A 13665-nucleotide genomic window follows, 5' to 3' on the forward strand; every position below is an offset into this window, starting at 1 on the left:
CAAGCAGAAATGAAATGAGATGCAAGGGTCCTGGACTCATCAAAACAAAGGAGCCTGTTGGCTCCAACACAGCTGGAGCTGGGGAAAAGAGGCCTGTTCCTCCTCTTTTACGTGGCTTTTGCTGTCTCTTTTCCGATCTCCCTGTGAGGCAGACAGAGCGGAGGCAGTAGAGCAGCAGGGAAGAAGAAAGGATGACAGCAACTGTCTATTCCACGTCAGAGGACAATTTTGTAGTGTCCCTTTGCAATTAGAAGAACATTTGTCAACCCTGACATCTGCCAACCACAGTTCTGCAGCCCCTGGAGAGGCTTATCTTACTGAAATGCCTTTGTTTTCCCAACCAGATATGAGAGAAGGCAGTGCCATTTCCAAGATCAGTATTTGAGCTAAGAAATAGGGCAGGATGTTGTTGTAGACACATATACAATTAGATTTTCATTTCTAGTACTTCTGGCAGAAGCAGGGAGGATGAGGGAGATACGTCAATAACAGGCGGTTGGTGTCAGCATGTTATGATTTAAAATCCTACAGTAACTCTGTATCCTACAGTTATTTTCTTGCAGGTCTAACACCGTTAGAAAATGTCCCTTGGCAGCTCTAAGACACTTCAGAAATATTCTTTAGCTTTTACAGTCAACATTTTGAAAAAGTCAGTAAATTCTGTAGGTAAATGTTTGGTACTTTATCATCAAACATTTTGGGGCCCTTATTCAGAAGCGTGTGGTCAGAGGGAATCAGTTTGATTCTTTGTCTGCAGCATCTGGAGCCTATGGGGATGCTCTGGGGAACAAATGTAGATTTGGCTCTGGCTCAAGGGAGGTCCCTTGTCATGAGATGACATATGAAGGTTATGCATAGAAGTACCAAACTCTCGTGCTCCCATACTGTGCAGCATTTCACAGCTGGGAGATAAACAGACCGTAGCTGTTATTTTAAAACAGCTATGTGTTTTTGTGTTTTTTATATCTGTTTATCTCTGCTGGGCTATTAGGTCCCTTTTGCTTATTCCTGCCTTGAATCATCTTCCAGGTCCACGTGTCCTGTAAATTAGGTCAGATATCACTTATACCTGAAACCCTGGGCACTGTAAACTTTCTTTTAAAACTCTAATGAATAATTGCCAAAAGGTGGTAGCTACAATATCCCCAACAAATGCACATTATGAATGGTCCTCTTTTTAAGCCTAGAATTCCTTTAAACATGCCTGTTGGATTTTGAGTACCTGCAGTTAAATGGTGTTGCTTTTGGCAGGGCTTGGTGAGCAAATGAGGCATAATCTCTCTGATCTCAGTAGTCTGGTCAGCCAGCCATGACATTCTCAGTGTCTTTTCTTTCTACACCCTGTCTGAACAGAGCCATAGCCCAGGCAGCTCTCAGTGGGGTTGCCAAAGATTACTATGTGCAGTGAAGCAGCAGATGGCAGGACAGTGGAAAATATGCAGTCCCAATCCCTGAGTTCACATGGGGTTCAGGGTTAAATTTCAGTGATTTCCCTCCCTGCTCCTCAAGCCACTTGGTAAACTGCACTTTGAGAGATGACCCCTTCAGTGTGCATTGGGAAACTATTTGAAATTCAATTTTATCCAGTTTTGGAAGTGGGTTCCAGACTGCAGCAGGAAATTGAAGAATTTTGTGGCCACAGCAGTTACAGTTTTCCTCACCATCCAAAGACATTAGCATGGACATAAGAAATGAGATAAATACAAATACATCCTGCAAACTGGGAAAGCAGGGGAAAAAGAACATTACAAACTTGATTAGCTCAAAAAATTGTATAATGACTGAATGAGGGGTTCCTTAACTCAAACTTAATTCAGACTTGTCTGTGTGACTTGCCTGTGTGTTCTGATAAAGCCTTTGTTTGCACAGGCTCTCTCTTCCTTATTCTTTGCAGAGGGTGGAAAGTTCTTACCTGAATGTCTAGATGTTCAGTCTTTGAGGGGCATAGAGCAAGAAAGGAGTTCTGACAGCAGATATACTCTGTGCCCCTTTCACAGCCACTCTTCAAGCCTTGCGCTGAGAGCGGTTTAATCCCTTTTTGACTCTTCTGCAGTACTTCTCTCTTATCATTTCATAAATATCAAGATACTGAATGGCCTCAAATTCCTGTAAAGCATTGGCATTTTGTCCCGATTTCTGGAATGAGGAACTAAGGCATGACAAAAATAAAGCCTACATTGGTCAATTGATTGGTTGATGTTCGGAATTAAACTCCCATCTCTTTGCATCTGAGGGCTTGGTAGTCAAGTACACAGAGGAATCACAAAATCACAGAATCATTCTGGTTGGAAGAGACCTTTAATATCATCAATTCCAACCATAATCTAACCACCAACGATTAACCTAACACTAGTAAGTCCAAGAATATGAAGCAGTAATTAACTAAGAACCTTGATTGAAGTGACTTTCTAAGCATCCTTTTAGGATTTGCAGAAGAAACTGGACTTTTTTTTTAATTTTTATTTTTATTTTCATTTTTCTATAACAGCATTAATCATATCAAACTTTGAATCAATATTTTTTTTCCCTGCAGTTCTTTATCTTTGCTTAGCTTTGGACTCCATAGTACCCCTCCCTACTTTGTTTCTCACAAGACAGTAGTTTCTGTTCTCAGAATAAATGTATTCTCTGCACAGTGGGCAATCCTATCAGGGAAAAAAAACAACAACAACAAAACAGAATATGCAATTAATCTAGAAGTGTTTTGTGAAACTGGATCATTGTGCATTCAAAAACAGCACTGGCACACACAATCCCAACTTTTAGTACTAGAATTTACTGTTTTCTTCCTGAGCATTTACAGAACTGTGTGTGCGTGTGTGTTTCTCTGAGAGCACACACAGCTACCTGTGGGGATATTAAAATTATGTGAAAGGTCCCACTAAAAATACAAAGCCAGGAAATTCAGAATTGGTCTAACTTTCTGTCCTGATTTCACCCCATTGTGCTCAAGTATTGTAGGCATCTCAGAACAGCAGGTGATCTGACTGCCTCTTCTGTTCCTAGAGGAAGTATAAACTAACTTACATGGGAAATATCACAAAAGCAGGATAACAATGAATTTCAGGAGTCCACAAGGGAAGACGTGTTCTTAAAAATACTGATATTAAAACAGTAGTGAGCATGACAAGTTGAATGGTGGTAAATGGACACTATTTTGACAATCTGTTTTTTGCCATTTAATCACTTTCTAAATGTTTTGTTTCACATTTTCTTATGCAAAATTTTTGTGGAGATTGGATGTACTAATGGTGGAATATTTGAGTTTGGCTTTCTCTTTGTAAACCTAAGTAATCTGATTTCATAAAACTGCACTGGTTTATCTTGCCAGAAAACTGAGTTCTCTGGTTTTATAGCTGCATATTTATTTTTCTTTAATTTATTAATTACGCTAGAGAAACACTATTCCCACACAGAAAGAATGCAGGAGTGTGATCCAGTCTCAGTGGCAACATTAGAAAAAGGGAATATTCATTGAAGTGTATGCTGTAACTTTACTATTTTCCTGTGCTCAAATGTTTCTCTAAGTAAACAACAGTATCCATTTCTTTGCCTCGGTGCCTTTTTCATTTGAAAGTGAAAATTAGCAACATGCCCAAGATTTGTCCCAGTGGGGGAGTTCACTCACAGCAATGGCTTTTGTGCAACCTCCTGACACGTCTTTTCAGCCTGTGGGAGAGCTGCTGCTCTGCCTGGTGGCATTTCAAGTTCAGGATTTGGGTGTGGAGGCACTAGCACCCTTCAGGGTCTCCTGGGAGTGATCATGGCCTGCTCTGAAATAAGGACATAACAATTTATGGGAAGTTTAAACAACCAGCAGTAACCACAGCTAGGTGAAATAATGTTTTTATTGTCTCTGAGTACAGGAGGTCAACACAGCCAGGCCAAAAGTGTCCAAGTCTTGCAGGAGCAGGACGGACATGCTGTCTTTGTTGGCTTGCAGTCTGCCTAGTGTATTGTCAGCTTGTCTCTGCCTTTCCCTCCTATTCTCTTTTTAGCGGGTTTACTTTAGGGTCGAGTTCCTCACTCTGCTCCCTCATATTACTTTGAAGCCTTTTAAGGGGGTTTGTTGTCAAAATGCTACATTTGAGGGTTGTTCTTTTACTTTTATCCAAGATAATGGTTTTCAGTGTTGTCCTGCTCTGTCCTCAGCACCTCACTCATCCCTGTGGAGAAGCAGAGCTTGAGAAATGGGGACAGCCAGGGCAGACAGAGTGGGCTAATAGTACCATCAAGCCCACCTCATACTCCTGGTCACACACCAACGTGACTGAGGGTCACAGCACACACTGTGGAGATTTTTTTTATTATTTTTTTTCTCTTCTGTTCTGAGTCTGAAGGGGTAGCTCTAGCTGGAACAATTTGTCCTCATACTGGTAATTACAGACCATTGCAATTGATGATTTGTATGTTGAATTGTTGGGATTGTCACTGGTGTTGGGGATGTACTTCTCACCACATCCTAGTGAGGAATGTAATTATTCATAACAGAGAAGACTAAAGGAAATGTAGCACCTTGTCTTTTATGTACCCCATTCAAATACTAGAAAAAAAATTGTCTTCCTGTGTTCGCAGAAGCTGAGATTTTTTTCTCACCTTATCTCCACCTTGTTATTTCTCAGTGACCTCTTTGCTCATTGCTCTTTCCAGCTTCTTGAAAATACAGTTCAAGTGTATCACAGGACCCCCGTTTGGTGACTCCAGAACTCCTGTAGCAAAGGGTGATTTATGAAAATTGAAACACATTTACCAAAAGATGTATTGAGGGCCTAAAGGGTGCCATGAGGACTATGGCTGTTGCAAAGCTAACTAGGGGAAAGTCCTAAGAGAAAAACTGTTCAGCAAAAAAAGCCCAAAAGGCAGATACACGGATTTAGGAACTTCTCGAGTTACACTGTTTAAGTGTCAAGATCTAGGTCTGCTTATTAGTTTATGGTGGAGGAAAAGTTGCAAGTAATTTGGCTATAGCTATCTCTTCAAGATGTCACGGCTAAATACATTAGCATCGACTCACTCTGATTGGTTTAAAGACTGGCTCTTGTTGCGTTGTTTGAGTTCAGTAGAAGTAAAGGGAAGTTCTTTTTACCCCTGACTTGAGGTGAAATGACACATTTTATACTCAGAAATTTGCACATAAAAAGTTAGCACTAATATGAGTTCACAGAAAGACATGGAAGATCTGAGCAAAACTTTTATTATACTGTGACCCACCACAAGCTAATGTCTCAGCCACCTGGAGAGGCTGAGAGACCAACCAGACTTAGTCCCTCAGAGGTCAGGAAGTCCAAGAAACTGTATTAGTCAGTCATGTGTCACCAGGTAAGATTAAAAGCTTTGCCTGCTTCATCTCAAGGGAGTGCTGGGGTAAAGGCTGAATGTCTCAGCTTGAACCATCAAACATCACCTTTTTTGATGTGCTACTGGTTGCTGAGAGGATGGAGGAGGGGAAAGACAGGAAGAAAATGAAAAGAGCGTTAAATTTAAGGGCACAGATGCCTGAACTTTATTAGCTATGGAACAGGATTAGATTTTTGTGCAAGTTGCTACAGACTGCACAATATTTCTATTTTGTTCAAGTACTAGTTTTTCCTTTTGCTTGCATGCATTTCTAGCTATTGTAGCCCCAGTTGAGCAAAGCATGTACTTAACTCCAATTGCTTACACATGCTTAAACAATATAAAGGGGCTGTGCTGATGGGCAAGCACATTCATGCTTACCCATAGCTCATACATGCAAGGGCTTGTCTAATTCTGTGACAGCTTAAATGAGAGGTTTAATTCAATAAAATTAGCTGTACAATTTAAAAAACATAGCTTAAATGAGTGTTAACAAACCAGAGTGGCTAAAGACATTTAACTTTTTTTAAAATGTAGTGTATATGAACTACGATTAAGAAATCAAAGTGAATACTTTGGAGCAAAAGGTTAAGTTTTCTCTAAGCAAAATGCTGCTCTGTTTATGTAAGTGCCATTAGCAACATAAACTTGGGGAAAGGAATAACAGTTATAAATATTATTTTCTGTATTAATGTTTGGGTTTTCCTTTATAAGAATATTTGATGCCTCACCTTTTTCTGTTCAGTGTACAGTTCCTGAGAGGAAAATACTTTAATTTAAGAAAAATTATACTGCAGAATTTTATTAAAACAGCACCTTTTGTCCAGCACTTATTGCTGATATGTCACCCTATGCTTTTAACAAGCCCACGTGATACATCTGAAGTGTATAAATAGTCCCGAACAAGGGCATTTTGAATATGAAATCTAATAGCTTTGTGTTACCTATGCAGATTGTCTGCTAGTTAAACATCATTTTTTCACAGCCATGGAACTACTGCTGTGTAGTCATAGAAATCATCCTGTCATTGTTCTCTGGGAGGTGGAAACCTGTATCTATTTGTGTGCAAAACAGTCCTGAAGAGTTTAAAGCCCTGATGACAGATTCCTGGTAGAGGGTTAGCTCTGCTGAATCATAGGGGAGTGTGGTTGCTGTGCTGTGACAAAGATCACCTCTGATTCTCATCTTCTGGTGGTTGGTAGGTCTCTTGCCCTACTTCCATACACCTCTTTTATGGAGCTTGCTAGTTGTCCCCCCAGGTAAGCTTTCTGCTCACTGGGAAAAAGACTTCCTACTTTCTGCATTCCTTCCCAATTTCTGTACCCTGTCATTCCTCACAAGATTTCACTCTTATTTTCCCCTCAGATTATAAAAATAATTATTTTTTTGTGCTCTCCATGACTGATTCATATGGCCTCCTATTGCCCTCAGCTATCCAAATGTTATCAGTGTGCAAGTGGCTGTTGTGGGCAGAGGTTCTCTGGGGTTGAAGAGCATCAGCCCCCTCCAATGTGCTGCCCTTCTGCTGCTGCTGCTTCCTACCTCTCTGCACCTTTACCTTCCTGCCTCAATCTCATTTTTTTAAATACAGGTAGTAGTATATTTTTCATTACCCAAGGGATTGCATCAAAAATTGTGGTTCAAATGCAAAATGGGGCCAAGCAGACTTAGCACATTTAACTTTTGGCATTGGGAAGTTAAAAATGTGTGTCAACATATTGTAAAACTAAGTCATTCAATTGACATGCTGATTAATGTCTTTGTTAGCAATATTTAAAGGAATGACTACCACTTAATATTATTGAAATCACACATTTTAAAGTAATACCAAATAAGGATCACATATTAAGGAGGGACATTTATGCTTATTTTATTGGACCATTGCTTTCAACCTGTGGATTTTATTGTTACATTATTGTTTCCCAGGGAATTGATGAAGCATACAGTTCAGAAACAAGCCTACTATCAGTAACTTTATCTTTCCTATTTCTATTGGAAAATACTTGGGGGTATGTGAAATGAAAACGTTTGGAAAACCTTGTAAATGTATTAAAAATCTGAGAAACCTGCTATCATAATGAACTGTTACAATTTTAAAAGACAGAGAAAAATATTGGAAATATGATGATGATGCAAAGGATTTCCAGCTATTCTATGCAGGATTAAGATTTGAGGATTAAAGCATTATATCTCATGCTTCCTGAAATAAAATTATTTGTTGCTGAGGTCAGGAAGATGTTTCTTATGCAGCACATGACTGTACAATGAATTACTTATGAATCGTATCACCCTTATTTCATACGTATTCCATTTTGCAGAAATCTGATTGTGGTCTCTCTGGCAAGCTCATTCTAACATACCTGCACTTGCTGCATAAGATTTGTAGGATATTATGAAGATCTGTGAAGGAAAAAAATCGCTTTCAACAGTGATTTTTCCTTTGTTTCCATACAATGATGTTTCTAATTTGTATAATTGCTGTTGTGAGAGAGCATTTTGTTATTTTTAATTGACAGTGGATTCGCAGTTAAAATGCATGAGTGTTTAACATATTCTAAGTAGCTGCTTTCCTAGTTTTACCAAAATGCAGTTGTCTTGATCAAGATACAGTTGAAAATTCCATTTAAACCCCAAATACAGAAGGTTAATTTAAAGATCTGAAACTTGATTTTTCATCTGGTTTACATTAACATAACTCCATTGACTTCAGAATAATTGTTATTGATATTAATCAGTATAAGCTAAAGGAGACTGGACTTTTTTACTTAGAAAAACTGGGTGTTGTTTTGTTTTTTAATTTCAGCTTCTTACAAAAATGGAAAAGCTCCCCATAGAATGGAAATTATGAGCAGTACGGATTTTCAGGCAATCAAAACATTTTAATGATCTCATTAAATGTATAATTTACAACATATATATGTTAAAAGAAATATGTTCCTTTGGGTTAGTAGAAGCACTGGGTACACAATGTGTTTGAACATGTCAGGCTTCCACTAGAATCTATGCCAGAACTGTAGAAACTTGTACAGGAAAAAAAAAAAAAAAGCACCCTTTTTATTTTGCCAGCATCTTTAGTGACAGAAACCTTTTAATCATATTTGATGCAAAAGGAAGAAAAAAAATTCATGGCAACTTGATAGACTGTGCTAGGATAGGTAAGTATTGCTATTAAATACTATCAGATCTTATTCTTTGATATTACTAGGATTCATGATGGATGATATTATGCATGAAACAACTAGTGTTCTACAGGGATGGCAGTCTTCCTAAGACCACAGTTTTGTCATCTGTTGAGTTTTAGTGTGTAGCCATGAGAGCCTGGAAAATGAGGATTCTTCAAAGAAATAGTTGCTATAACAGTGGCTCTTAAGCTGCTCATCCATAAATGAAATACACAGACACATCAAAGCATCCTTTACTACCTCTGCCAGATCTTTGCTGTTGCAGTACAGCAATCCCAGTTCTGTCAGTAGCAAAGCAAACCAGAGCATGATGTGGCCCATAGTGGTTTGGATGTATTTGCTGCAGAGATAACTCTGAAAGGCAGTTAGCCCAGCATGTTCAGCCCTACCCTAGGGAGCAAGAATGACTCTTGTAGGAGTCATGACATCATGTAGGATGGTGAGCTCCCTGAACCCTCCCACATTTTGAAGAATTGTTCAGAGAAGTCAAAATGCATCACACATGTAGTAGTTTTGAACACTCCATGTTCGTTTGTACTAGTTGTGAGCAGTGAAATGTGTTTAACAAAGCCTCCCTGACCTGAGAAAGCAGTACAAAGCCAGGAGACAAACGTCTCTGACACCTCTTGTCCCTGCCAATGTAAGCTGGTTTCTCTTGCTGCCACCAACAATTTTCCATGCAAATTAGTAATGTTAGTAGCATAATACAGCAGATCTTCTTCAGCTGTGATAGCTGGTGGCATTTTAGCTGCTGCATCGTCTTGATCTGATGAAAATCAATGTAAAGGGTGAAATGTTTATCACACTGGAAGCTCTGTTGATTCTTTTGCTGTCACTAACTAGCCATTCTGTGAAGGAAAGAGCTCTTGTAGGTTCAACATTAGCAAGTCCTCAATACCTCCTGAGGAAGAAGGAAGCTAACCATTTCTGTGTCTCAAAAGATGCTTTGTATTCAGTTATATAAGAATATCTGTAGCACTCTGCCTAGACCTTTTAGATAGAATCATTCCTGAGGAAAGAGACATTACGTCTGCCAAGTTTCAGGCCAAAGCAAGATTTTATAGCCTGATTGCAAACCCCTAGGACAGGACTCTATAATGGAAATGCTGACATAGTCGTAACGATTTTGTATGACTCCAGTGGGTATCAGCTTAAATTCTAGTTATGATGTGCATTTAGTGGCATGGGATCAAACATATAGAGTAATGGGATATTTTAAGATACTGTGTTTGAAGAGAATCAGTATTTAAACATTATTTATGAACCATATCATTTAAATGCTTCTGAAATGTGCCATTCAGTCCTTGGTTGCATGAAAAAAAATAATCTCATTTTCTCAGAATAAATAGTAACATAGTTTTATTCAACAGCTTTAATTCTGAGGCTTTTCCAAGAAGATAGTTGGTATTATTTTGTTGAACTCTTACTGGAATATTTCTGGAAGATAAAGTTTTTAATGTTTCACTGTAATGCTCTGTAGTTCTTCACTTCAGTATTTTGGTGTATATTATGATTTTGCTTGGAGAAAGTCTTCAGAGATCATTTCTCTCCAGTTATCAGTGAATCTGGAAGATTTTTGTGTTTGTGACAGCAAGTTCAGCAAGGAACAGCATCTCCTTGTATTTGCTGTTTTGTGCTAGAGGAGTCTGCTTTTTCCTGTGCAGTATCCTTCATATGTTTCAAGCTAAGTTGATAGTGTAAAAATTGTCTCTGTCTCACACACACAACCCAATATATGCTCTTTTTCTTTATGCTATCAAAGTGGTTGCTCCAAAATGGAAGCTGACATTCATTAGCTGTTTCGGTTGACAGTAAAACTCACTTTAATGCAGATGATGACTAGAACTCTCACTTCTTTCACTGCAAATGGGAATGTAGTGTTGAAAGCAGCCAGTTTTGCTCGTTATGATGTTGCAGTCTGAAACATAAAGCCGTATACCTTATCCTAGAAAAAAACACTTCTGCTTCAACTGTTATTTACAGAAAAATAAAGCTAATTGAAATTCTATTCGTGCAGAAGGTTAGGAAGTTTCAGAGCTAATCCTTGTAAGTCTGTGTAATAGTTTGAATCTATTTTTAATTAATCAGTAATAATCTGTGTGAAACTCTCAAAGCACTCTGATAACGTTAAATATTGAAATAATCTTTGAAGAAGTGCCAGTCTGACTAAGCCAATGAGACTCTGTCAGTGGTTTCTGTTAAGCCGGAACTCCTCTCTCTCTGCAAGCCTGTCCAGCCAGAAACAGGGGAACCACAGTACTTTGCTTTCAGAAATTGCAATAGCAGAGTCACAGTGTCAGTGCTGTGGTTTGCACTAGTTTATCTTTGGGACAATCATGTTTCTCCTATTTAATATGCAGAGTCCAGTGTGGAAGAAGGTTTGGGTTTTCTTCCTGTAGTTGACTCACTTGTCCAATTTTTGAGGAATATTGCTATGAAAAAGACTCTCCGTAATATTTTATTTCTGAGATTTTGCAAATCACATTACTTCGTAAGCTTCCTTTAGATAAGGATACTTTTCAGGGAATATGGAAAGTATATGATTTTCCTCCTTTAAAAAAACAGCACAAACTGATGATACATTCTAAATGGCTAGTAACTAGAATTCCTACTAGTTCAGCATTTTAAATAACATTAAAATTCCATCTTACACCTGTGGTATCATCTTATATTTTATTTTTTATTTTTTATTTTTTTCTTACTTTTGGGTAAGTCAAATGATAGAAAAAGGTACCGTAGTGCTATTGACTTTACAGGAAAAATAGTAGTCTGAAAAAGACACTTCACATTATTTAATAAATTTGCAGCAGCCTATCATTTGACAGGAAACAGAAAATATTGAGATGCATATCTCAAGAGCAGAGTTCCATAATGAAAAAACACTACATACATGCATTGACTGTACAAGCTGAACTACTTTGGACTTTTGAAATTTGCTAAGAGCATTTTTCAAGTGCAGTCATTTCCACTAAATTTCCTGCTTTCCATTTGGATGAGGTATCATCTGTCAGCACTCAATCATTATTTTTTTTAGCTATTAAAAAGGCATGTAATTTTAATTTTTGTGGTCCATTAGAGTGCAAATGCCATTGGGCTTGTTTAGCCTGAACTCATGATCTAAATTCTAATTCCTCTGCTTTTAAGATGACTATTGACCACATTACAGAAGTATAGCCATCATAATCTAAAAATCAAGGTATGAAAATAAGTAGAAACAAATATTATTTAAAGTAACTCTACAGGGAGCAGAAATGAGCACACAAATTTTTCAAAACAATACAGTGAAAAAAACCCAAAAATATTATAAAATAATGTGCAGTCCTCAACTAATATAGTTGAAATCACAGTTTCATTATGTCATGGAACCTAGGGGCAAAGAGTCCCAAATAATGAGAAAAGTAGAACGCATTTAACCATTACAGTCCTTTGGAGAATACATAATATTTGGATAGATTTGTGGGGTTTTGATTAATAAACTAATTTATTTAGATATATGCATTCCTTAAAAAAAAAAAAAAAGTAAAAGGAAACTGCAACAAAAAACTTGAGGGTGGTCTAAGATGTTTGTCTTCTTTATGTAACCTTGTGCATTTTGTGTTTAAGAACTGACATTCCAAATGATTTGCTTTGGCTTTATGCCTGGACTAAATAGTGAGGCAGCAAATTAGGAATGCTTAAGAAGTCTCACAAAGAAAGATGTTTGCTAAGTGCACCTAATGTGACACTTGCACTGGAAGCTTCTTAGCTTCTTAGCTTAGCTGATGAAAGAAGGCATGGGTCTAGGTGGTGTGAGGGGAGTGAATGTAAACTGAAAAGTACCATCTAGTGAGCTATACAAGGTATTTCTTGCGGCCAGTGGTCTGCCACTGTGACTATGCTGATACTACCTCTTATTTCTATTCCAGGGGCTAACTTTGTTACTCGAAAAATTAGCCGATCGGTAGCAAAGATTCATCTTGGACAGCTGGATTGTTTTAGCCTGGGCAATCTGGATGCTAAGAGAGACTGGGGCCACGCCAGGGACTATGTTGAGGTAAGCCGTGGGCCACATGACTTCTTCTGAATCGTCTTCGTGGTGGGGATAACGCTCATTGCTGTAACTTCAGGTCATGGTCCATGGAGGACCATCTCAAGATGGTTTTGCCTATTGAGGCCTGTTAACTTTGTCTTTCTCTTGATTTTAGACTAGGGAATTTAGTAACACAGCAGTCTACCCCAGGCATGACCTGAAAAGAAAAATAAATCTTTGGGTTTACATTCCTTGACTGAATTCCTGGGGAAGGGGCCTGACTATAAAGTGGGTCTATTTTAGAGTATTTCTTCTATTGTTTTGACAAATTTTATTAAGACGCAAAATGCAGTATGACCTGAAGTCAAAGATCTTGCTGGCATTTGGTGGCCTTTATTATTATGAGACAAGAGTGATGTATATATTAATCATCAAAGGTCTAACTGGTTATACATTAGAAAGAAGCATGACAACATAGTTGTGATGGCAGGTATTGCGACAAATGTGCCTGCATGTACTGTTCAAAATATTTTCATAACCAGAGTTTGTTTCTAATTTTATTCCATGCATCTGCTCAAACAGACAAACAAACAATACCCCTGTATTGTATAACAAGGAGACATGAATGACCATGTAGGAAATATTGTCTTTTCCCCAGGAGACTTTTGTCCCCTTTTTGGTGCTTAAAGATTTCCTGTGGTCATTGGACTATTTCTGTCTTTTAATAATTCCTTGCTGGGAAACCGGATTTGGTTTCACCATTCATTGATGTAGTTTAAAAAGATGATGACTGTTTGTTGTTGGTTTTTTCTATATTACAAAGTAAGAAGTATTTCACTAGGAAAAAGTCTGATTTGGGATTTTATTGTAAGTTGAGATTTAAAAGGTAAAATAAAAGCTGAACTCTCAAATCTTGTTTACGGTCAAAAAAAATTTAAAAACCAACCAACCAAAAAACCAACAAAACAGAGCAAGAAAACAAAATGATGATTTCAAAAAAGTAAACAGTCATATCACCTTGGCATCAAAAGTGTTACATCAAGTAAGCAAAGAAGGTGAATTCTGGCAGCTGGCTATAAATAAAGTTGTGATTTGGTTCTGCACTGTATTTACATGTAGCGTGGTAAGGGTAGCAGG

The 13665-nt window shown here is 38.0% G+C and overlaps 1 protein-coding gene across 1 annotated transcript in view; it reads left to right on the plus strand.

Moving 5' to 3' along the window:
- The window catches only part of GMDS (GDP-mannose 4,6-dehydratase), a 353620-nt gene that overhangs the window by 113077 nt on the left and 226878 nt on the right, over positions 1-13665 (plus strand). Inside the window, exon 7 of the mRNA XM_010000967.1 lies at positions 12425-12552. Coding sequence (XP_009999269.1) covers positions 12425-12552 — 128 coding nt within the window. The remainder of the gene's footprint in view (positions 1-12424; positions 12553-13665) is intronic.

Source organism: Chaetura pelagica, unplaced genomic scaffold, assembly GCF_000747805.2.
Source record: "Chaetura pelagica isolate M959 unplaced genomic scaffold, ChaPel_1.0 scaffold104, whole genome shotgun sequence".
Taxonomy (NCBI): Eukaryota; Metazoa; Chordata; class Aves; order Apodiformes; family Apodidae; genus Chaetura; species Chaetura pelagica.